The sequence below is a fragment of the Leopardus geoffroyi genome, chromosome A3 (assembly GCF_018350155.1).
Source record: "Leopardus geoffroyi isolate Oge1 chromosome A3, O.geoffroyi_Oge1_pat1.0, whole genome shotgun sequence".
NCBI classification, from domain to species: Eukaryota; Metazoa; Chordata; class Mammalia; order Carnivora; family Felidae; genus Leopardus; species Leopardus geoffroyi.
The window spans coordinates 34,380,231-34,405,227 of record NC_059336.1 but is presented as its reverse complement, the minus strand read 5'-3'; the positions used below and the strand labels follow the sequence as shown (position 1 = coordinate 34,405,227).

Below are 24,997 nucleotides of genomic sequence, written 5' to 3'. Positions count from 1 at the left end.
CCGTTCTTACACCCTAGGCTCCAGCATGAGAACACGCCCAGGCTAGACTGACTTGGAGGGAATGGTATGCAAGACATACAGGGAAAGGGTGGGTTAGATCAGATCAGCCTACAGCCAAGAGAGTCCAAAACACGTGAGAGAAGGAACTCAACATCAGCAGGACGAGTTTGCCAACCCACAGCTGACCACAGACATGTAAGAGAAGCCCGCCTAAACAGAAGAACCACAGAACTGATCTGCAGATTCATCAGCATAATGAATATATCCTGTTTTATGACTCTGTGTTTTGGGAGGTTTGGCAGATCTTGAGGATAAAACTGATTTCTGCCTTCCTGTATTGAGACCAGAGCAAAAAAGAATCAGCATTTTAGTATTGCTGAAAGTGAGTAAAGGGCTCCTGAAAGTATCAGAGGAAATTGTGCTGGCAGGTAAAAATTAAGGGTTGAAAGAGAGAATACTGCTGTTTTTGCTCATCTGGACACATGTGTCTTTCAAGAACTGTAGTCTATATATGGATTAGATCCCAAGCTCTAGTTATAGTCAGCAAGAATTCTATTTTGAATGCTAGAATCATATTTCTAGAATATATTTACTATGTTTTATGGATTCAATACCTGTGAATATATCTTGAGAAGAAATAAGATTTGCTTCAAAAAAAAATACCACTGGCAAATACTAATATTTCTGCACAATTAAAGGGATCTTTGCGTTTTTAAATTTAGAAACTTCAAATCACAGAACGGTAACCCAGCCACCCCATCAGGCTGCCAACTGAAGTATGAATTACTGTCTCACAATGTATCATTTTCCTCAGTAACAGTAAAAATGATATAACAGTCGGTTAAGCATCTGACTCTTGATTTCAGCTCAGGTCATAATCTCACAGCTCATGGGTTCAAGCCCCTTATTGGGTTCTGCGCTGACAGCCAGAGCTGCTTGGGATTCTCTCTCTCCCTCTCTCTCTACCCTTTCCCCCAGCTCTCTCTTTAAAAATAAATAAATATTTTAAAAAATTTAAATGATATAATAGCCAGGGAAATATTTCATCCATACTTTTTTAATGCAATAAGTATTTTAAATAGTATAACTAATATGATCTTATTCATGGAATATAGATTTTCTTACCCTGAGGAGTATTCAAAAAGACAGGAAACTAAGTGATAAGGCATTTAAATTTATCCCAAGGAAGAAGATTCCATGGCCTAAGCTTTAAAATAAAGAGTGTGATGGGGAAGAAATTCACATATCTAAAGACAAAATCCTGGAATATTCAAGGTCCCTTCCATGATTGAGTCTTTGTGGACTCTTATTCACAGTCTTGCTAGGGCATCTTTCTACAGAAACACAAAGTGAGTTTCTAGCCAGGAACAAAAGTCAGAAGGCTTTATCACCAAGAGAAACAGGTGCTGTGAGGAAGGTTTAGAGTCATGTAATAAACCTAAGATAGAATGGCAATTTACGTTATAGAACTTTAGAGTTTCCCAAAGAGCTTGATATCCTGTTTCTCAGAGGAGTAAGGGGAAAAGAAAGAAGAAAAGGGAATGCAAAATAAGCTTGAGCATTGTCCCTTTTATCCTCTATGCTAGGTACTTATTAATTCTTAAATGTTTTAAAATGTTTGTTTGTTTGTTTGTTTTGAGAGAGAGAGAGAGAGAGAGCATGGGAGCAGGGGAGGGGCAGAGGGAGGAGGGGCAGAGGGATTGAGAGAGAACCCTAGGCAGGTTCCACAAGGTCAGCGTGAAGTCTCTGACTCTGGGCTCCATCTTAGGACTGTGAGATCATGACATGAGCCAAAATCAAGAGTTGGACGCTTAACCAAGTGAGCCACCCAGGCACCCTTTAATTTTTTTTTTTTTAATTTTTAAATCATCACCAGGAGATGTGCTTTATATGGAGAAGTGCAAACCATTTGACATACCAGGCAAAATTGAGATTGGTTAAAACCAGTCTGAGGACAGAAGGAACCTAGGAATTTTGTGATCCAAATCTTAATTGTGCACAATAGGAAATTGAGGACAACCAGCTTTGCACTCACAGAATGGCAGCTATTTGACCAAAACCCTGATACAAAAACTTAGGTCAGTTAACTCTTAGCATGGGGTATTCTTTCCAAAATATCACAAAACTCGCTGCTTTTAATGAAGGCCCACTGGCAGTATTCCTTAAATTAAACTTGCCTACAAAGAAAAGATTTTATTCTTGCTACAAAATTAATGTCACATTTTTCACTTATTAAACATACATAAAAAGCAGACAATTGCTGTCCATACTTAAACACTTGGAGCCCCCTACCCCTCCAAAATGCCTGACTTGTAACTCAAAGTCTAGAATAGATTTTGAACAATCAAGGAAATTAAAGACAGTCCCACTATGCTCAACTATTGAGAAAGAAATGGTCCTAAGTTCTGATAGAATGGACACTCAAATTTCAAATTAAAACGTGTATAAATGAGTTACTAGTATCCCCTTCCCACGTAAGTGCAGTCTCCGAATAATATTGAACATCCATGGGCAAGATGATTCTAGGTGCTAAATAAAATCAATCTTCAAAAATAAGTCTAGATTGGTTCCTGGCACCTGGAACAGTGACCTGAGCCAAGCACTTCCTGTCTCATTTCTGAACATCTATCTAGATTCTGTTTACCTGCTTCCTTTGTATGAAGCCAGGCACATTCCTGCTATCCCAGCTCCTAGCCGCTGGGGCAAAATTAAAATCTTTTTATCCCCAATCATTTCCTTTGCATCCCACTTGTATCATTTATCATATTTGACTGTGAATTATAGACATCTGCATAATTTCTGTGCTTTCTTATATCAAGTATAAGAACTATGAGAGCAAGGACTTGTTTTATTTATTTTTACATCATTTGGGACAAAACACAGGGATTTTCTCATGGGAGATGCTCAATATTTTTGTGGAATTAAATAGTTCTAATTCACAAAGAGTTCAGAATCGAAAAAAAATGACATCATATAAAACACGAATTAATTTTTGCCCAACCACAAAGGGATGAGAATTTTACCAAATTATCAAAATACATAAACTTAAGGTCAAAGAGAAAAAGGTATAAAATTTAGAGGCAAAGGGACAATATTATCATTTGTTATGCAGGGCATGGTTGAATACTTGGTAGGATGAAGAAAATCAACTGAAAAATGTTACAAAGAGATTCAGTGAAGTTCTAAATATACAATAAGAAATCAAAAATTAGTTTTCCTTTATTAAATACAAGGCACTCAGAAATCTTCACCTAGGACTGCGTCAATCTGATGGAATATCCAGGTAAACTTTAAGTGTGTAAGATCTATATGATGAAAATTTTGAAACATCAAGAGGGTATATAAAAGACAATTTGGATACATATATCTTTACGTAAGACATACTCTCTATTAAGCATGGAAATACTTTGTATAAGAAACATATGAACTGTCACTATGTTAATCTAGACATTTAGAGTAATATCAATAAAAATCAACAGAATGTTTAGAAAAATAATATAAATATATTATAATATAATAGAAATTGATTCTCAAATTCATATGAAAGTATAAATAAATGAAAAGAAAAACTAATGAAGTAGGACTATCTCTACCAAATAATTTATATTATAAAGCTATTATAACTAGTCTAAAATATATAGAAAGGTTAAAGATACGAAGGGAAAGAATGGAAATATAGAGGAAATTTCAGTATATAATTAAGACTACACTTCAAATCAGTGACGAAAAAATGGATTATGCCATAATTTACGTTGGACAGCTGGGCCACCATCTAGAGTCAAATAAAATTAATACTGTGGTAGACATTACCAGTGCAGTAATATTTGGTTCCACTTTCTTTCCTGAGCATATTGAAGACTATATTTTCCAGCCCCCCTTGCAACTGGACTGGGCCATATGACTAGATTTGGCCAATGAAATGTGAACAGAAGAAATAATGTATCGCTTCCAGGCTGATGCATTGAAAAAATCCCTGTTGGTTCAACAGGTGTTCCTGTCTTCTCCTGCCACAGTGAATGAAAAGGTCTCTTATTGGGATGGCAGAGCCCACGTTAGAAATAGCCTATATTTCTGAGGGTAGCTTGGAACTTTTTCAAACCTTCAGCTGACTGAACAAGAAAAAAACTTTTGGTGTGTTATTCCACTGACATTGAGAGTTTGGGTCATCATGGACTGCCTTAGTCTATCCTAATAAAGATCCCTTTGTTACTGTCATAAAATAAGATCCAGATGGCTCAAAGATACAATCATAAAAATTAAAACCTAAAACAACTGGAAAAAATCACAAAATTATCTTTATTATTTTAGAATGGATAGGTCTTCTAAGCAGCACTCCAAATTAAAAACTCATAATGAAAAGAATTAATAAATTTGGCTACCCAAAAAACTCTGAAAAGCAAAAATTCCACAAAGTCAAATAAAACTGAAAAGCTGTAGATAATACATGACGAACAGGTGTTAATATATCAAAGGAGGCAAAAAGAAAAAGTACAACAATCCATTGGAAAATGGGCAAAGGATATGCTTGGAAAGACAAATATATTGCACAGGAGAAAAGGTTCCTCTCTACTCATAACTAAAGAAATACAAATTTAAATAATAAAGAGGTAACTTTTTCATCTATCACATTTATAAAATTCAAAAAATGGTTAATGAAACATGGTGTTCGTAAGAATGTGAATAGGTGATTTTGAATGCTACTACTGAAAGTGTAAATTGATACAACCTCTTTGCAGAGCAATTTGGTAATATATTTCAAAATTTAAAATGGACATGCATTTGGATAAAGGAATTTCAGTCATAGGAAATTCAACTATACTCATATTATGCCCAAAGATATATGTAGTAAATATACTGAAACATTCTTTAGAGCAGCAAACCTGGAAACAACAAAACACCTGTTAAGAGGCAGCTCAATAAATAAATTTTGGTGTATTGATAAAATCAAATAGTCTACACTCTCCAAAAAAAGAATGAAGTAGATATATGGGTGCTAATATAGTGCAATTTGAGGCATATTGCTGATTATATACTACTTGATAGTATGCCATCATTGGTGTAGAATCAAAAAAAATTTAATGGGGTGGTATATGCATAGGTTTTTTGGGAAATAAAAATAGGAATATGGAATAAGAATAAGAATAGGGCTATGACTTACTGCCTCTGGGAATGAAACAGAAAAAAAAAATGAGGGTGGGAGAGTATACTTTTTAATGATAACCTTTAACACGGTGAGAATTTATTTTTTAGTAGATGCATGAATTATTTTTTTAAAAAAAACAACACTTTAAATATGTTAAGCCAGCCTAATTCCACTGCTATCCAAATGGCTAATATCATTTGTATTTTTCACATCCCTGAGGTCATAAAATGGCAAAAATGGTTATGTTCCTCGTAATCACTGTCAAGGAAATTTCTGTCTCAAAGAGGAGTATAGACAGGTCGCAGACAGTTGCTACTCCTGGAATTCATTTAAAAGAAAACTTACTCAACTTGGAACCTCATTCTAACAGTTAGGAAGTGAAACTGGCAGCTCTCACCCTCCTTAGATAAAAATCCAATCATGCAATGTGACATTCTCACCCACGTAATGCAGCTAAGGTACTTCCCTGCCACCACAGGCAGCTGAGAATGTAAGGAAACTTCTGACATTATGCAAGATTTCCCTCCCATAAAATTGATAGACTTAAAAAGCACGGGGCAGATGCAGCATTAATGTGCTCCCACGTGTTTTATGGCTATTTAAAGGGCCTGTTAACATGAATAATGCACCAGAGTTATTTTTACATTAAATGTGCTCAGAAATTATAGAATGAACACTTGATGGCATAGATTTCTAAGAATAAAATTTATAACATAGACTAGCCACAAGTGTTCTTTTCTTATTTATTTATTCATTTATTCATTTATTTATTATTTATTTCTTTGAGAGGGAGAGAGCGGGCACGAGGATGGGGGGCAGAGGAAGAAGGAGAGAGAGAATCTCAAACAGGCTCCATGCCCAGACAAAGCTCAACGGGGAGCTTGATCTCCGGGCCCTGGATTCATGACCTGAGCCAAACCAAGTTTCAGATGCTTAACCGACTGAGCCATCCAGGTGCCCACCCCTCTTTTCTTAAAATTTTTGGGGTGCCTGGGTGGCTCGGTCGGTTGGGCGTCCGACTTCAGCTCAGGTCATGATCTCGTGGTCCGTGAGTTCAAGCCCCGCGTCGGGCTCTGTGCTGACAGCTCAGAGCCTGGAGCCTGTTTCAGATTCTGTGTCTCCCTCTCTCTCTGCCCCTCCCCTGTTCATGCTCTGTCTCTCTCTGTCTCAAAAATAAATAAACATTAAAAAAAATTTTTTTTTATTTCCTGACACTTGTGATTAAACTTATAAGAAAATTTCAGTTGCTTGAATGATAATGATTTTGTTTTCTATTTTCTAATAGTTTTTTTTAATGAAATTTAAAAATGAGATTTTTAAATTAGAAAATGGAATATATATATATGAAACAAAAAAAATTGTCTTAGGGAAAAATAATTTTTTCCATGGGGGGTGGCTGTTAAGAGAAAAGGAAAGAATAGTACTGAAAACAAAATTTGGTAGATCTAATGGGCTCATAAAAACTTAATTCTATTTGTTTTTTGTTTTGTTTTTGTTTTTGTTTTTTGGGTTTTTTTGGTTATTCTGGAGTAGAAATCCAAAGTGTTCTGATATACATGAAGAAGCCAGCCTGAACAATAAAATAGAGTACATGGCTAGAAATAGACCTAGGTACATGGGGAAAGACTGTATATGAAAAAGGTGGTGTCTTAACTCTCTAGGACAATAGCTGGACTTTTAAATAAATTGTGCAAAAGATGAACTTTTTATATAAATGGTGTTGGCACAACTGGATAGCACACTGAAAATGGGTTCAGTTGGATTTTTAAATTAATGAAATTAGAACACCTAGGTATAAGATTAGGACAAAACACAGACTTGAAAAAAATAGTGTTGAAACAAAAGGATATCAAGTAAGAAAAAGATAAAATGAGATGCATACCTCATAACATACAACATAAGAAATCCCAGAAGATCATAAAACCATACTTGAGAAAAACTGTGGGTGAATTTCTTTATAAACTAGATATAGAAAAAGAACTTTCTGTGACTCAACGTACAAAGGCAATAAAAGAACATTTTAATACATTGACCACATGAAAATACAAACAAAAGCTTCTATGGCAAAGAACACTGTAAGGAAATTCAAAAGGCAAAACACAACCTGGAGAACATTTTCTGTGATAAAGAACTAATTCTCCTAAAAAGCTCCAAAAAAGATCAAATACCTGATAGAAAAGTGTACAAGATACTCAGGCAGAAATTCATAGAAAAAAAACTATAAATATATATACATATTTTCTCTTAAACTGTGAAAGGATGCTTAATTTCATGCATAGTAAGAGTAAAGCTATAGCATTTCTAACCAAGCTGACAAAAATAAAAAAGTTGACAATCCATTATGTGGTAAGGCTGGGGGTGAGGGCACCAAGATCATCTTATATATTGCAAGGAGAATAGAAAATGATCAAAACAAGGCAAAACAGAGTAAAGCACCTATGAAAGAGAAATTAGCAATCAACCCTAAATTAGAAGTTAGGAATTTACCCTAAAACTGGACCTCTGCACAGTAGGGCAAAGCATGCATAAAGTTTGGTTTTGGTTGTTTTTTAAATTCAGCCTCACACAACACAGCACAATATTGGAAACCACCTAAATGTTTGTGCACGAGAGACTGACTGAACAAAGTACAGGATCCCATGCAGGGGAATAATGGGCAGCTATATAATGAAAAAGATCCCCACGCCAGTATGGAGTGGTTTTGAGGTTTTACTAAATGAGAAAAGGCAAGCTATAAAAGCATACAGAAGGAATGCTACATTTTGTGTAAGAGAGATGGAAATGTTTTATATATATTTTGAAAAAGTGGCATCTCCGATTACTGGGAAAAAATGGCATGAGGGGACTAGATAGCTGTGTGTGTGAATGAGTGTGTGTGTGTGTGTGCGCGCGCGCGTCCTCATTTTTGCGAACAGAAACACAGGAAGGAAGTAACTATATGGTAGGTAGGAATCAGTGAAAGGGATACGGATGGGAGTGAGCCTTTTATGAGTATTCGTATATACTGTATGTATTAACACTGGGTTTTGAACCACATAAATATTTTACTTTTTCAAAATGTAAACTTAAGAAAAACAATGAGGATCAGTAATCTCCAAAATTGAATATAACTATAAAAAAAGAAATCATCTCATTATGCAGCAAATTAGTATAGCTCTACAGAAAATAATAAATTTTAATAAACGTGGAACCTATATTGTGAATGAAAAATGTTCTAAGAAATAAAGAGAACTGCAAAGAAATGTTGAATTTTCACTACTAGATTTGTTATTAGTGACACTAGTATTTTTATTTTGGAATTATTTTGTGTAGGCTGTAACAAAGAAGTACTTGTATTAGCGCAGTAAGGAAATACAACTGCCACCATGAGAATAAAGAAATACCTACATGGGGGCACCTGAGTGGCTTAGTAGGTTAACTGTTCGACTTTGGCTCAGGTCATGATCTCATGGTTGGTGAGTTCAAGCCCTGCATTGGGCTCGCTGCTGTCAGCACGGAGCCTGCTTTGGATCCTCCGTCCCCCTCTCTCTGCCCCTCCCCTGCCTGCTCTCTCTCTCTCTCTCTGTCTCTCAAAAATGAATAAACATTTTTTGAGAAAAAATTTAAAAAATACCTATGTGAAAGAAGAGAAAATGAGGAAGAACCCTGTAATAATGGATTAAATCAAATGTATTTAGACAGGTAATCCCAATGCCAGGACTGTTAATTTAAGGAAACAACAACAAAGAGGAAAAATGATAAATGAAGGCAGGTATTTGCTTCAGGGTTACTTACAATAGCAAAACTAAGATGAGAATTGTGTCACTATTCCATAGTAAATAGCTGGTAAATAGTTAATATGTTTTCAAATTAATTGATCATTATTCCGGCATAAACTGATAAATATGAAAAATATTTAACATCATGGCTGTGATTAAGATATGTTAAATAAAAGAATTTTAAATATGTCATGTGTGTAATGCATAGATGTACAGTTTGATCTCTTGGAAGATAAAAGCATGACTGGGATTTTCCTTTGTTATCTGGAATTATTCAAGCTCTAAGGCAATTTATTTAGTCTCCAATTCTTTCAAAAAACATTTTGGTAGTAGCTTCAAATGCTGCCAACATTAATGACAGAACACCCTTCCATTACTCTCTCCACCTTGTTCTTAACTGTTCTTTGTGCAAGCTCCCATTTTGGGTGACAGAGCCTTTATTGAGGCAACAATTCAAGACTGGCCCCCAAAATAATTGGTTTTGCCTTGTCAGTCATACAGCCAAAGGATTTATTTAGAGCCAAAGATGCATAATTCTAGTGTTCCAATGTAGTGCTAGAATTAATAGTGTGTGAAATTTTTGCCACATGCAACTAATACCAACTAATGCTATTAAAGCAGTATGTGTTGTCAAGATTAAAAGAAATATTTTGAATGGACTTAGATTCACCACAGTCTGAATTTCTGCCCTTGAATTCACAAAGCCACACCTTATTAATTGTGGCGAAGAGGCCATCAACACAGTCAGATGACACTCCTGAACTTCCTTACTTTCCTATGCCTCTGCAACTATATGATTTTAGATACATGATTTATTGTCTAACATCTTATTGCCAGAGAAACTAGTTCCAGCTTACAAAGGCATGATTCAGCTCCATATATTAATTCTCTTTTACAACTTCATGGTTTCTCAATTCATCTTGAATTGAGCATGAATATTGGCAAATGAAAAGCAGGACATTTAAGGACATGATTAAAAGAAGGTTGATGAATTTCTAGTTACTTGGAGCATTTCTAAGAATTTACTTAAAGAATTTAGAACAATGTAACACAGTTAAGTATCAGGGGAAATATTGACAGAGCAGAGAATCTATCTCTTATGACTTTTTGTAATTTACACACTAGAATAATAATTTACTTTGGTTTTTTTTTTTTTCTGTAAGAATGGAAAAAAAAAATAAGGGCTCTAGTCAAACTTCTACAGTATTTCAAATGCTCTACAGTATCCTTGAAGTAAATTATTTGACTTAAGATTTATCAACTGGAACCATGAAATTTTGAGCAGCTAGCCATAAAATTAAATATCGAGCCTACTTGCTCTTACTTACACACTTTATTCAGCATAGGTTCGAAAGGTTACATCAACTACTACCTCATATAAAATACCTACTTTTTATTTTAAACATTCTAAGATCTATTCTTTTTCAATATTATGCACTAATTTATTTGAAGCATTATTGACTTTAAAACCATGCAAACAAAAATTTTATTTGCATTATTCAGCTATTCCGCATTCCTAGGTATACGTGTGGGACAGAACTAATATAAGATCTGAAATTAATTTTATTTAGATTTTCATCCATCTGGTATTCACATACGTAAGTAAATATATGGAGACAATGCTTTTTAATAATCTTTAATCTTCAAACAAAATTGCACGAATGGAAAATGATTACTATAGACTTAGGTTTTCAGACTCCCCTAAAATAAAATAAATCTCTCTCACTAACCTCTATTTTTGACAGTAGAGATTTGCCTATGGCAAAAATAATCAAGTGAATACTTAATTTCCCAGATCATCTGTATGTGTCCCAACACATAAAACTTCTTGCTTAAGGGCGCCAGGGTGGCTTAGTTGGTTAAGCGTCTGACTTCGGCTCAGGTCATGATCTCATGGTTTACAACTTCAGCCCAGTGTAGGGCTCTGTGCTTACAGCTCAGGGCCTGAAGCCTGCTTTGAATTCTGTGTCCCTCTCTCTTTGCCCCTCTCCCACTTGTGTTCTCTCTCTCTCTCTCTCTCTACAATAAATAAAACTTAAAAAAAAGCCTTTTTAAAGTCTTATTAAATTCACACTAAGGTATTCTAACAATGAAAGTAACTGTAATTCATACACAGATACCAAATGACTTGTTTATTTAACTTCAAATAAAGACAGTGAAATTTAATTTTTAATTAACACTCATAAAAAGAAAAATTATGTTTGGCAAGTAATTTTTAATCAGGTATTACAAATCCCAGTAAGGAAATGCTTAATGTAAAATTTAAACATTACCTTAGTATTTTAATAATACGAATAATGAACAAAGCTCTTTTTTAAAAAATGCTATTCAAGATATCATGAAAAATGAAAACTTGGCCAGAGAGTGAGAAGCATAGGTAAGATAGATGGCAAATGTAAATATCTAAGAGAAAAAAATGACACTACGGCTGATGCAGCAATTTGTCTAATTTGTCAAATAATGACACTGATCACAAGTCTATTAAAGGTATGAACTTGTGACTTCAAGTTTCAGAGAAAACAAGCTACCATGCACAGAGGCAGGACTATGAAACGTATCATAGCCGATCATCCTTACAAAAACTCTCTGAAATAGCATTATGAACTTCATTTTATGGATGAGAAAATCTAGATATGAAGAAATGAAGCAATCAACTGTGGCTACAAAGATAACATTGGTGGAGCCTCTTAACCACTGCTGTCCCCTCCACATGAGGGGACAGAGTTCAAGTCTCACTTTCAAGACATAAACACTTTTCTATAGGGAATCAGGAAGAAGCTACAGCTTTTGAAAACTGTTGCTCCCAGAGTAACTTCCAACCACTTTAAATGTAACATCAACTCAAGCTTTATCTCAATTTAAGATTCTTCCAATAAAACCATGTGGCATCAATTTTACACTAGTGAGAACTTGGAAAGCCATTGGAAACTGGTCCCTAGAAAGAATTCAGTGGACCTGGAATTAACCTGTAGTGGTATACCATGCATTAAGCTGGCCTAAATGCCAAACTACATTCCAGCTACCGTGGAAACAAATTAAATTGTTGTGCTTTGAATGATATACTAAAAGTGCTAATGGCTTTCTGTCAAAGCCAAGGTCTAAATTTGGAAGAAAAGACAAGGCGGACTAATGCTAATACAGTTTAAAATTAATAACGATCCATGATAGAGCACAAGATAAACCTCTGCCGTATATTACCAATGGATTTTTACATGAAGAAAGACCTTTCTGGTTTAGATCACCCAAGAACCTGGTCTTTGAACATCTTTAATTAGGTATCTGCACTATTGTGGGAATAAGCATCACTCTTAAACTGGTGTTCCAATCCCAATATGGTGTGTGATAGACATCCTAAGAACCGACTACAGAATCATTTACCAAAGTGATTCAACAGAACGTTAATCCTGTGAGATGCTTGACAAAGACGCCCATTGTCAAAAAAAAAAAAAAAAAAAAAAGGAAACTGGACCCAATCCATGTCCAACACATCAGTCTATGAGAAGTTCTGTAATAAAACAACAACAACAACAAAAAAAAAACAAAAAAAAACAAAAAAACAAGCATCTTCCCAACATATTTGACCAGACAACACTTTTATCTGAAAACACCTGTTAGTATTCCAAGGAATTCACTTGGAGAAATGTTGAGTTACTGTTTTTAAAAAGTATTCTCTGTTCTTGAGAGAAGATAAAGTGACTCTTCACAGGGTTATGCCCATTTATGGTTAACAGTGATCAGCAAATTCTTCCAGCGCCACTGGTCTTAACCTGAAATCAGTAATACCTGGATACAAAATAAAATGTCAAGAAACATCTGAATGATGAAGTCCCAAAAGGCACAGAGAAAATGTCTTGGTGAGTGAAGCTGAAAGGTGAATTCTGACCTGTTAGACCCAGTGATCCTGTTCACAGTTAAACACCAACAAATATTCTGCTTAGTTCGGTTAATCCATGTCCTAGAAATCTCTATACACGTTAATTTCGGCAGTCTTAGAAAATTTCTTTCTACCATTAACAAAGATCTGTGAAGAAGCAAATTTTACTACATGATTTTGACTTTTAATTGGCACTTTTTAAATAAGATCAATACTATTTCTCTGGGTACTTGAAATTTCACATTTTAGACAGCTACAGATGTTGTGTTCACATTCAGAAAAGAGGGAAAAAACCAAAAAACTATGCTGCAAGTCTTCTTTCCTCCCCAAACATACCTACTTTGTGTCAGGTATCATACCCAAAGTGTGCAATGCAGGATTTCATGTTTTTATGGTAAATAGAATAAACATAAGAATTTTCAGCCATTTCCCATTCAAAGATGATGAAAATGAATTTCTCAGAATAAACGAGCACATACTCTTAAATTCCTTCCACTCTACCAAGCTGCCTCACAAATGAATACCACTTTATCACACTTTATGGCTGGCAAAGCCATTTCAGGTATGTATATTATTTGACTGTCACAATAACTCCACGATAGACATAAATTTTACCGTCCTTTCCCAGACTTTTTCTCCTGTTCACATCACATGTCAAATTGCCTTCCAGTTTTTTCCCCTGTTGAACCAGGTGTCAAACTGCATGCCAAATTACTGTAGGACATACTCTTTGAAAAGGAAACAATTTAAGTTCTATATATGCTTAATTATCTATCAGACACTACAATAAGTGCTAAGAAGAATAAATTGAAAAGTGAACATAAGGCAGATAAAGTTAAGTAGCCATGAGTGAGCTCCCAAAGTATACGACACTACGATTTGTGTCTTGTTATGAACCATAATCCACCTCACCAGACAACCCTATCCTTGCAGGAGTTATCACTACATAGAGAAACTAAGAAACCTTCCTGGCATCTCTCAGTTAATGTGTGCACTGGGATTTGAATCTGGGTCTCTTTGACCCCAAATTGTGTTCTTCCATTGCAAAATACTGTTTCAGATTTTGCTTCCATGGCTTCATAATGTAGAAAAATATGTCAACATGTTCTCAACTGTAAGTAAATTGCTCTGAAATTATTTTGATGGTTGAGAAAATCGATTTAACCTTTGGAAAAATCTAGACAGTTTTTAGAAAAAAACAAAACAAAACAAAACAGTAAGTCTTTTTTTAATGTTTTTTTTAAACGTTTATTCATTTATGATAGAGAGAGCGCGCGCATGGGGAAGGAGCAGAGAGAGAGGGAGACACAGAATCTGAAACAGGCCCCAGGCTCTGAGCTGTCAGCACAGAGCCTGATGCGGGGCTCAAACCCACAGACTGAGAGATCATGACCTGAGCTGAAGTCGGCCGCTTAACCGACTGAGCCACCCAGGTGCTCCCAAAAAACAGTAAGTCTTAATGCAAATAGATTGCTGATGGCCCTCTGTGGGCAGGTGTTTGGCTGCAATGATAAATGTGCTTCAATTTTGTATTTGTACAGTTAACATGTAAAAATAGATTTCCATTGGTAGGTATACACACCAGAGCTACAAAGGTGTAAATCTGTCATTCTGAAGCAATCCGGAGTAGTGCACGGAATTCCACCGTAAATAGGTAAATTATCCAACTCGATCTTGGTTTTGCTACTACAACACATCATATGAACATCAGTGATAGATGTATTTTATTCACTTACTAAAACTCATCCATAATGATAGGTAAAATGTATTCATCATATACAACAGATGCGAAGGCTGTGGTATTTTAGATGCATTTTATCATTGAGTCTTGCGGCAAGCAGGTAAGGAAAACATGGAGATTCTTTCCATAATTCAGACGGGCAAACTAAGTCTCAGAGGTGTTGAATAACTTGCTGAGTTCGATAGCTGGTTATTGGCTTTGAGTCTTGGCCATCTGACCTAACAGCTTGTGCACTTAATGACTATACTTTATTAAACACTTACAATGCACAAGGATACATGTTGGGTGCTCTGGCATACAAAAAAATGAGTACGAATGTGCGGGTAATAAGAAAAAAAAACATTCTGAAATAAGGGCACTTCTAAAAAGCAATAATGCCTATTTCTGAAATGATTCCTACTGCCCATTTTATCCACTTTGACAATCATATTGATTATAAAGAACAAATCTATTTATATTAGATCAATTTTTAAATAATCTTACAATAGTATTCCCAATACAGAAGTAAATCATGAACTTGGCTTTGTAATGTAATAAGGAAATGCTGTCATAGGCTGAATTGTGTCACCACAAAATTCATGTGTTGAAGTCCTAATCTCTGGCAGTTCAGAATGTGACTCTATTCTGGGATAAGCTCTTTAAAGAGGTAATTAACTTAAAATGAAGCCTTCAGGATGGTCCCTACTATGATAGGATGGGTGTCCTTACAACAAGAGGGGATTAGGACATTGATTGGTTCAGAGAGAAGACCATGTGAGGACAAAGAAGGAAGACAGCCATCCAGAAGCCAAGGTGACAGACTTCAGAAGAAAACAACCTTGCTGATACCTAGATCCGTTCCAACCTCCAGAACTATGAGGAAATACATTTCTGTTATTTAAACCACCTAGTCTGTGGTAATTTGTCAGAGGAGATTAATACAAGCACCTTGACATACTTTATGTTAATTAAAGCCAATCAAGTTTAAGGGAAAGTATACTAAAAACTAGTCTTTTTGACAAACAAATACTCTAGGAAAATTCTCAATACCTTACCACATAAAATCCCTATTTTAAAAAAAGAGAGACCATCCATTTAACCTGGTGCTCTTTTTCCTTAGAGTAGTTGTTTTCAAACTTTGCCAAACACAGGAAATTCTGGGAAATTTTAAAGAAAAATATTGGTGCTTGAGCCCCACACCAGACATTTTGATTCAACTGATCCAGGGTGTGGCCTGGACATGGAGATTTTAAAAGCTCCCCAAGCACTTCTCATATCTCTGCATTAGAACTCAAGATTAAAAACCCTTCAGAGGGCAGTTCACCATGCAGAATTAATTTAAGAAATAAATATCAGATATTTCCACAAGATGGCGTATTATTGCATTTGAAAGAAATAAAATTGAGAAACATTTTCAAAATGCAACTCTATACCATTACATGTAGAACAAACTGGGTTTAGATTGAAATTATACCAGATGGGAGCAATGATAAAATGATCACAGCCTTCTGAAAAGACGTGAGGTTTAAGTAACATATTACTAACCTTGTCTTCAACAAGGGGTCCACCCTGAGCCAATGAGAACGTCCATGGCTGCCATGCCCTTAGCCTGCTCTTCCCCCTTGGCAGAACTGTGGTCCCCTGTTTACTCTCCACAACCCGTCAGGGAGCTTTCGGACTCTTTGACAGTGGGGTGCTAAAGACACACACTTGTTATTATATAAAACATAGAATCTTTATTCAGCCACACACATGTTCAGTTAGTATTTTACAGATGAATATACATATATACTGAGTTATGTAGCCATTGCTCAAATGTTCAAATCTAACTTAACTCTTGATAAGAGACACACTCTTCTCAAATTTGGGAATTTACACCAACATCCCAGAAAAGACTTAGCCTGTCTGTGATTGTTTGAAAATAAAAGCAAACAGCTTTTAACCATTAGAAAAGATATTCTATACTTTAATGGTAGCTTTTAAAACCTTCTCTTGTTCACTATTGAATGGCCATAAGGGTGAGAGGAACATGGAAAAGGCAGAAGAGTTTTAAATGCAAATATGTATCTACCGAAGGAACCATTCCTTACCCCCCTCGGCATCCTGATATTTCTGCTACCAAATCTCTGACTAGTTATATAAAGGTTTTTGTTTCCAAGGAAACCAAACCACTGACATCTATGGAATTTAATGAACATGAAAAAGGAACCATGCCATATAATTTACATCTGGAGATAAATGTGACTGGCTGTCAAAACCATTACACATACACAGATAATTCTGTGAAGTTTTAAGCTCTATTTTTGTCCATTTAGTAAAGATGTAAATAAATACTTTTATGGAAGCAGGATGACAACAAACAAACAAAAATTCTTGCATCATGTAAGGTAAGTTGAGAAATAGTTAGAACCAAGAATATACGGGCTGAATGTAGAGCTCCTTAGCGATTGAGAGAAAAAGAGAGAAACCTTTATTTTTTTCTACAAAAGGTTTTCTTCTTCCCTCAACTTCAAATATCTGTAACAAATTTTATGACCGTGGCTTCACACAATGGTGGAATCTGTACAAAGTTAGGGAAATAGCTTATAATCAGCAAAGGGGGACAATAAATAAAGCACTCATTTCAACTCCCGGCCTCATAGATGATTCATTGAAACCACTGTTGTAGAACATCCAAATAACAGCTCATTATGAGATTTATATATTGGCATCCGGATCCTATGATGAGCTATTTGGGATTCGACAACCCTTAAATAAATAGCCTATTTTGGATATTAGCAGGGAAGGCTGATAATATGTGGGAAAAAATAAAGCGTATATAAAATGGTAACTTCAATAAAATTAAAAGTGTACAAAAGTGAGAAGAAAAAGCTAGAAGGAAATTCCACCATTTTATCTAAATGACTACTCCCTCCTTCTTGAAATCCTTTTTTGGATGTCCAGAAAATACTCTCTTCTGATTCTTGTCCTCACTGGTTGTTCCTTCTTTCTTTTCCTTTTTTCCTTTTTTCCTTTTTTTTTAAATTGTGGTAAAATATGTATGCCATAAAGTTTACCATTTTAATGATTTTCAAGTGTATAGGTTAGTGACATTAGGTAATAGTCATTGTTGTGTTATGCAATCATTAACCACCATTCACCTCCAGAACTTTTTAATGTTGTCATAACAAACTCTGTACCCATTAAATAATAACTTCCCATTCTCTCATTCTTGCCTCCTCCCAGCCCCTGGAAACTGCCATTCTACTTTCTGGCTGTATGGATTTGCCTACTCTAGTTACCTCATATAAGTGAAATCACACAGTATGTGTCCTTTTGTGTCCGGTTTATTTCATTTAGCATAGTGTCTTTAAGGTGTACCCATGTAGAGCCTGTGTCAGAATTTCATTTCTTTATAGGTTAAATAATGATCCACTGTGGTACATATATATTGTGAATAATGCCACTATAAACACTGGCATACAGATACCTGTTTGAAGCCCCTGTTTTCAGTTCTCTTAGTTATATACCATTCTTGGCCTCTTTCCGGACTCTTTCTCATCCATTTTTTAAAATGTTTTATTTATTTTTGAGAGAGAGAGAGAGAGTATGAGTGAGGGAGGGGCAGAGAGAGAGAGAGGGCGACACAGAATCCACAAAGCAGGCTCCAGGCTCTGAGCTGTCAGCACAGAGCCTGATGTGGGGCTCGAACTCGTGAACCATGAGATCAAGACTGAAGCTGAAGTCAACGCTCAACTGACAGTCACACAGGCATCCCTCTTTTCCATTTTTTAAAAGTTTAAATGCTGGAGGTCCCAGGGCTCAGACATCACCCTGCTTTCTTCTACACCTACATTCCTTAAGAGTCCTCATTTAGCTTTGAGATTTAAATATTCACTTACAACTCTATGACCAACCTTTCCCCTGAACAGCAGATCTGTATATCCAAATACGACATCATCAGGTATAAGTGGAACAGACACCTCAAACATTAAATATCCAAAAACAAACAAACAAACAAACAAACAAAGAAGCAAAACTCTGAATTTTTCTATTTAAATGTGTTTCTTTCTTCCTTCCCAGCTTAGGACACAGCAGCTCAGTCTTTCCACTTTTCCAGGTCCAAACACTAAGCATTGTTCTTGAATCCTTTTTTCATACCTCACATCCCACACATTAACAAACCTTGTGGTGCCACCTTCAAATTCAGATGCTGACATTCTTTCTCCCCCTTAACTTTACATCTCGCAGTTAATATAATTATAAGCACCACTCAGGATGTTAGCAATAGCCATTTGGTTGGCGTCCCTACTTCTTCCTTTCTCTTCTATGGTCTATGCTCCATGCAGTGGCAAGTGATGTTTTGAAAAGCAAAATCAGATCTTGTCACTACTCTATTCAGAACTCTCAGATCCCTTCTTCGTTCTCACAGAAGAAAAAGCCACAGTCATTAGCCTGGTCTACAGGGCCAGAACAATGTGGTCCCTGGCTACCTCTCTGATTTCATCACCCTTTCTCTCTTGCACGCCACTGTAGACAACTGGCTTCCTTGCTATTCCTCAAATATAACAACTATGTTCCCACGTCAGCACCGTTACTCTTGCTCTGCCCTCTGCCTGGAATGCTCTTCCTTTTCTTAATTAATATCTGTACTCCTATCACCTCATCTTAAAAAGAGAACATACTCCATGATGACTCTACAAAGCAGCAAGCCTCTCCACCACTCATGGTCAATGATCTCTGTCCTGTTTTATGGATCCCAGTGGGACTGATCTGTTATCTGCCCCCCGCCCCCCAGTGGGATGCTGGAGTCTGCTTGTACAGCTAGGCACTGTGGTGTATGTTCCTTTCCAAATATGCTTTTAATTATTTTTTATCTTATCTTATTTATTTTTTGCATTTAATGATTTTAAAAGCCATCATTTTCATTTGGGTTTTCAGAAAACTAAAACTGATCAATTTTTAAAATTTCATTTTACTCTAATCTGCCTTATGTGGTTGTAGTGATATTACTTGCCCCATAGAACTTAATTGTAATCTAGATATTTACCAGGAATCTGTATTCCAATTAACATTACACATCTGAAATAAACTGCCCTTTATCAATAGAATGAATTGGTTAATTGTCAGCAAAGCACATGAAGCAGTTTTCTTTGGATGAAACACAATTTGGAAGTTAAACTATAGAAATATTTTTCAGTGGCATTGCTGCAAGTATTATTGAGAGTGAATGTCAACAACAGAGTTTTCATGCTCAAAGCCTAGGAGAGCCTCCTTAAGTACACAGTCTCTATGGAGTCCACAGCAATCCTACAATTGCTTTCGAGAAGCCACGTGCAAAGTTCGGCATAAATCTTTCTTTCTTCCTTCCTTCCCTTTTTTTTTTTTTTAACTTTTCAATGTTTATTTATTTTTGAGAGAGAGAAAGAGTGAAAGTTGGAGAGGGTCAGAGAGAGGGAGACACAGAATCTGAAGCAGGCTCCAGGCTCTGAGCTGTCAGCACAGAGCCCGACGCTCAAACCCACGAACCAAGAGATCATGACCTGAGCTGAAGTCTGGTGCTTAACCGACTGAGCCACCCAGGCGCCCCTCTTCCTTCCTTTTATTTTTGTTTGCATTGCACCTTACCTTGGTTAGAATGTGACCTGATTTTTTATTAAGTGCACCTGGTTTCCTATGACCAAGGCAAGAAGTTTTAGTTGATACAAACTTGTTCAACATTAATTTTATAATCTACAAGATGGAGTGCCTTGGCTTGATTAACTTCTCATTTTAAAAGTTGGAATCAAGGGTTAACCCAACTTCCACACCTAAAACCCTGTGGCCCCCACATGCCCCATTTCATCGATGAGGAAGTAGAGGCACAGAGAGAAGTAGGTTACTGACTGAGCTGGCATCCAAACCCATATCTCCAGTTTTCTGGCTCCATCTACTTTTCAAATACACCTATAGATAAAATACATCCTGAGAATCCTGAGGATAAAGAAACTATCTGTCTCAGCAGCATTTTTAAACCTTTGTGACATGGTGTAGAGTAAAAAATGCACTTTTTGTTGATCTAGAACATACATTCACATGCATGAAAGAAGTTTCACCAAACAAACTTATTCTGCATAAAACGCTGATATTTTTCATTCATTCTAGCCAGATCTATTTCATTTTATTAATGCTGTACATGTGCCACTAAACTGGTCTGCTGGGTCAGCAACCCAGAGAAACCACAGGGATAAACTTTACTTTTTTAAAAAAGCTCCTTTTGAAATGAACATGCAGAGAATATGTGTACCCAGCACATGCAAGAGGCAAATCCGAGAGCACCTTGTCTCTACACGTGCTTTATAAGCCTGGGAGGCAGGGAGAGAGAGAGCAAAGAAGGAAACATAAATACATTTTTTTAGATTTCAAAGGACAAGATGTTTTTTTTTTCTTTTATGTTTTTATATGTGGATAAAAATCTTCCAATTTCTCTCCAGTGAGAAATTTTGAAACTGATAACTAGGACAAAGGCTGTATACAGAAAAGCCGATCTGGAATTTCATATACTGTGCTGGGAGTCGACATTTAAAATTCATTAACAGGGCAACACATAGACACTTCTCCATTTCTTCTAAATGTTATTTCCAATCACAGCAGGCATGGAAAACAGTTCGTCTTCAGCTAGATTGTGAATTTTTATGTAATGAGATGCTGTGGAAAACAAAAATAATATGCATGCACAGATAAATATTTGAGGGGTGCCTGAGTATTTTGATAAATAATATCTGCTCCACACATGTTCTTCCTTCCTTGATGGTCTGTAAACCTCTGCAGAAAGTCTTCCACTCAATCTGTCTCCATGTTCCATTGACTCCTCATCCTTACTGGGCTTGTCTCACTCCATACTGCTATCCTGACACTTTTTATTCATATGCCATCAGTCCTACTGCTTTTGTTCCAGCCAACACTATGGTCTCCTCTTATTTAGTTTTCCTCCTCCGGCCATAGGCCTCCTTCTGCAAGGTGGTTATACGTGGGAAGCTTGTTTCTCTTTTGGTCCCCATACTGAACTGCTGCTAATGTGGGGGACCCGGGAGGTGCCAGTGATGGTGAGTGGAGGATGGCCACCAATGGGATCCTAAGGATGGAAGAGGAATTGCCTCCGGCACCTTGGAAGCCACACTGGCAAGAGAAAGAAGCATCTGTTCCCTGGTGATAGTCTTTGAGCAGCTGAGTGAGACTTCCATTGGAATTTTCAATACATTCCAATCATTTCTAATAAGTTTTCTTTTTAATTATTTATCCAGTTTGAGCTGGGGTTTTCTTTTGCAAATTAAAGACTTTTTTTTTTTTTAAGTTTATTTTGAGCGAGAGAGAGAAAGAGAGAGCAAGCAAGCAGGGAAGCAGCAGAGAGAGAGAGGGAGAGAGAATCCCAAGCAGGCCCCATGCTGTCAGCACAGAGCCTGATGTGGGGCTTGCTCCCACGAACTGCCAGGTCATGACCTGAGCTGAAATCAGGAGTCAGATGCTTAACTGACTGAGCCACCCAGGCTCCCCTTGCAGGTTAAAGACTTCTAAACTGAGAGTCATATCAACTTCTTTCTTGCCTATCAATCCACAAAGCCGCTTTCATCCAAGCCCCGCAATCCAATCTCTCTTTACAACATAAACTTTTCCACATAAAGTGAAATTAAAACCTGACTTCCTGCAAATATGATTGAAATTTTTTAATAATATTAAATATAAAAATAACAATGATAATACCAACAATAGTGGCTAATATTTAATGAGTGCCTATTAAATAGCAGTGATCTGTTAAGTCAGTGGTGCTCAAATTTTGCTACAAATCTGCTTTTCAAAAGCCCTGATATCCACACTACAACACCAGTTAGAATCTTGTAGCACCAGAATCTTTGGGATTAGGAAACAGACATTACCATTTTTTAAAGCTTTTGAGGTGATTCCACAGGCAGTTGAATTTGAGAACTCCTCTGCTAAAGATTTCCTAAGGAATTATTGAATTTAGCCATTACAGTAATGATACGAAGTGCCCATTCATTATTATCTTAGTTACTATTATTGTTGTTGTTATCATTATCACCATGTAGCCAATGAGGAAGCCTGAGTCTCAGGAAGGTCACACAACAGAACCCAGGTTTTAAAATATTAAAGTAGACTGAAGTTCTTGAACACCAGCAAGGAACAGAGTGGAAAAATGCCAAGGACACAGATAATCCACAGAGAAAGCAATCTTTAGTGGGGGGGGGGGGGCAGGGAAAAAACAAAACAAAACAGTAAAGGTCAGAGTATTCCGAGTATCCAAGTCTGTCCTTAAGAGAAATATTTTAGGATCTAATAGTGGTTTATCAGCTGAGCATAGCACAGACCCTAGTTCTATTCATTTATCCTCATTCAATAGACACGTATCCAACCGCGTCCATAAATGAAACACTGAACTGATCAGCAGGCTGAATGCTACAATAAAAGAAAGAGAGGGAAGCCAGAAAGAAACTCCAGGTGGCAGAGATGCCAACTCCACCTCTGATGTCTGCAGACAAAGGGGGCTCTACGGGAGTGTAGGCAGCAGTAGTCTTTATCATCAATATTGATCATCAAATTTCAAGTTAGGCCAATGAACTTGCATTTAAAGGCAAACTTTATAACTCTGCTATCAATGCAGTTCTTGGAACTAACAGGCTTACCTGAAACATGGCTGGAATGTTTTGGGGGAAAGAAGAAGAAAGAACTTCTTTCCTACACTAAACATTAAACAATTCTGAATCATCAAGGAAGCATTAATAATGATAAGCTTGCTACAAAATTAAAAGACCAAACTACTAAAATTTGATTATATTATGAAGAGAGCAACACAACTAATAGACTATTTGCACATGAAAACACATCTAGAAACCTTCTTGAAAATAATTCAGATTTTTCTGTCTTTTCATTTTTCACATTTTCCTATAGATCAGCTTAACTCCTACAGCAGTAAAACCAGTATTTGGGTGTTCGTTCCATGGCAGAATTTGCCAGCAAATATTGTACTGTTATGTATCTGAAGAATGATCCTTCCAGGTGATTTTTTTTTCTTTCTGTTTCTCCACAGCAACAGATAATTTTTGATGTCAAAGAAAGTATTTTGACTTTTAAAGAATAAAACAAAAGTTGCAGGCAGATACTCAAATAGAAAATCGCTAGTTTTATATCAATTATGGTAAGAGGTAAGAGTTCCTGAATGGCACCTGTACTTCCCTATTTGACAATATTATCTTTGCTAGAAAGGAAGTATTTAATGTACTAAAATTTGAATACAATAAAAAGTAGTTTCCCACTGTACAGGCAAGTCAATGCAGTTTGTTACTATACTCAACCAGAATCTAAGTTTAAAAAAATTTGTATATTCTTTATTCAACATTTGTTAAATAATCTTCAAAAAAAAAAAAAAAAAAGGAAATAAAATCACAAACACTGCTTTGAGTATTTCTTCAGTAAGGTTTTCAAACAAAAACAAATTGACAGGCCACGAAACTGATCCCAAACTTCCCCGGGTCTTCACTAGTAACATTTATAGAAGGACTTCACACCCTTTGGCTTTTTGAATGAAGTGATATTACTTATAAAGTATTTGAATTAAAGTCTTATTCATCATGTCTAAGAGTTAGTTCATGTATGCATGAGGCTCCAGGAAGTTTCCAAGTAACTTCAAGAACATTTTAACTATTTAGAATTACCCAGAAACTTTGGCCTCATTATATATTTTTCAAGCAACACGAAAATTAGAGGACAGAAAGCGAGTCCCCGTGTCCAACTGCCTATATTTTTACTCACTGTTGCCTTCTTTGAACAAAAGTGGAAATGTTTAGGGCATACAGGCTTCTGGAAGGACTGGCTGTTTTATTGTGTTTTACAACATCTACAACAGAGAAACTTTTAACTGGGGCAATTAATTGATACCATGACACGGCCAAATCCTCAAAGCAGCATCTGGCGGGTGCACAACACTCCACTTCTTACCTTGGGAGCTTTGGCATGTTTCCCACATCTGGCATCCTTGACAAGGCTGAGATCTAACAGCTCCGTCTCCTGGAAGGCAAAAATGTGGAACTGTTAAGCATCCCCACAGATCTCCTTTCATTATTTTATATCATTGTCATCTCTTTAAAAAAAAATCATGTTATCTTGAGATCTGCCTGAAGATTTCTCTGCAGTTAGGATATTTTTTCTTTCACATTCTTTATCAATCGAATTGGAGTGGAAACAACAAGATAGCTAACCGCTAACTGCTCAATTTAATATATATGCTGAGACATTTTAAAGTATAATGGGCATGGTCAGGGTCCCCGGTCTATACTATGAGCTGTCTCTAAATCATCATGAACCATGCCTTCCTGCCCCGTGGTCAAAAAATAATCCTGAGAGTCAGTCTGAGTGTGAGGACATGTGAGTGGCATGGGAGATGGGGATAGGGGGTGGTGGAAAGAGATGTTCCCATCAGTTCACCTTGCCAAGGGAAAGAGATGAATCTGCCTCACCTACCTGCCCCCTCT

The 24,997-nt window shown here is 36.4% G+C and overlaps 1 protein-coding gene across 3 annotated transcripts in view; it reads right to left on the bottom strand.

Annotated features, from left to right (window-relative positions):
• PLCB1 (phospholipase C beta 1) overlaps positions 1 to 24,997 on the bottom strand; it is a 699,274-nt gene that overhangs the window by 441,424 nt on the left and 232,853 nt on the right. For all 3 annotated transcript variants that reach the window (XM_045445282.1, XM_045445284.1, XM_045445283.1), the window contains exon 3: positions 24,465 to 24,533. In XM_045445282.1, coding sequence (XP_045301238.1) covers positions 24,465 to 24,533 — 69 coding nt within the window. The remainder of the gene's footprint in view (positions 1 to 24,464; positions 24,534 to 24,997) is intronic.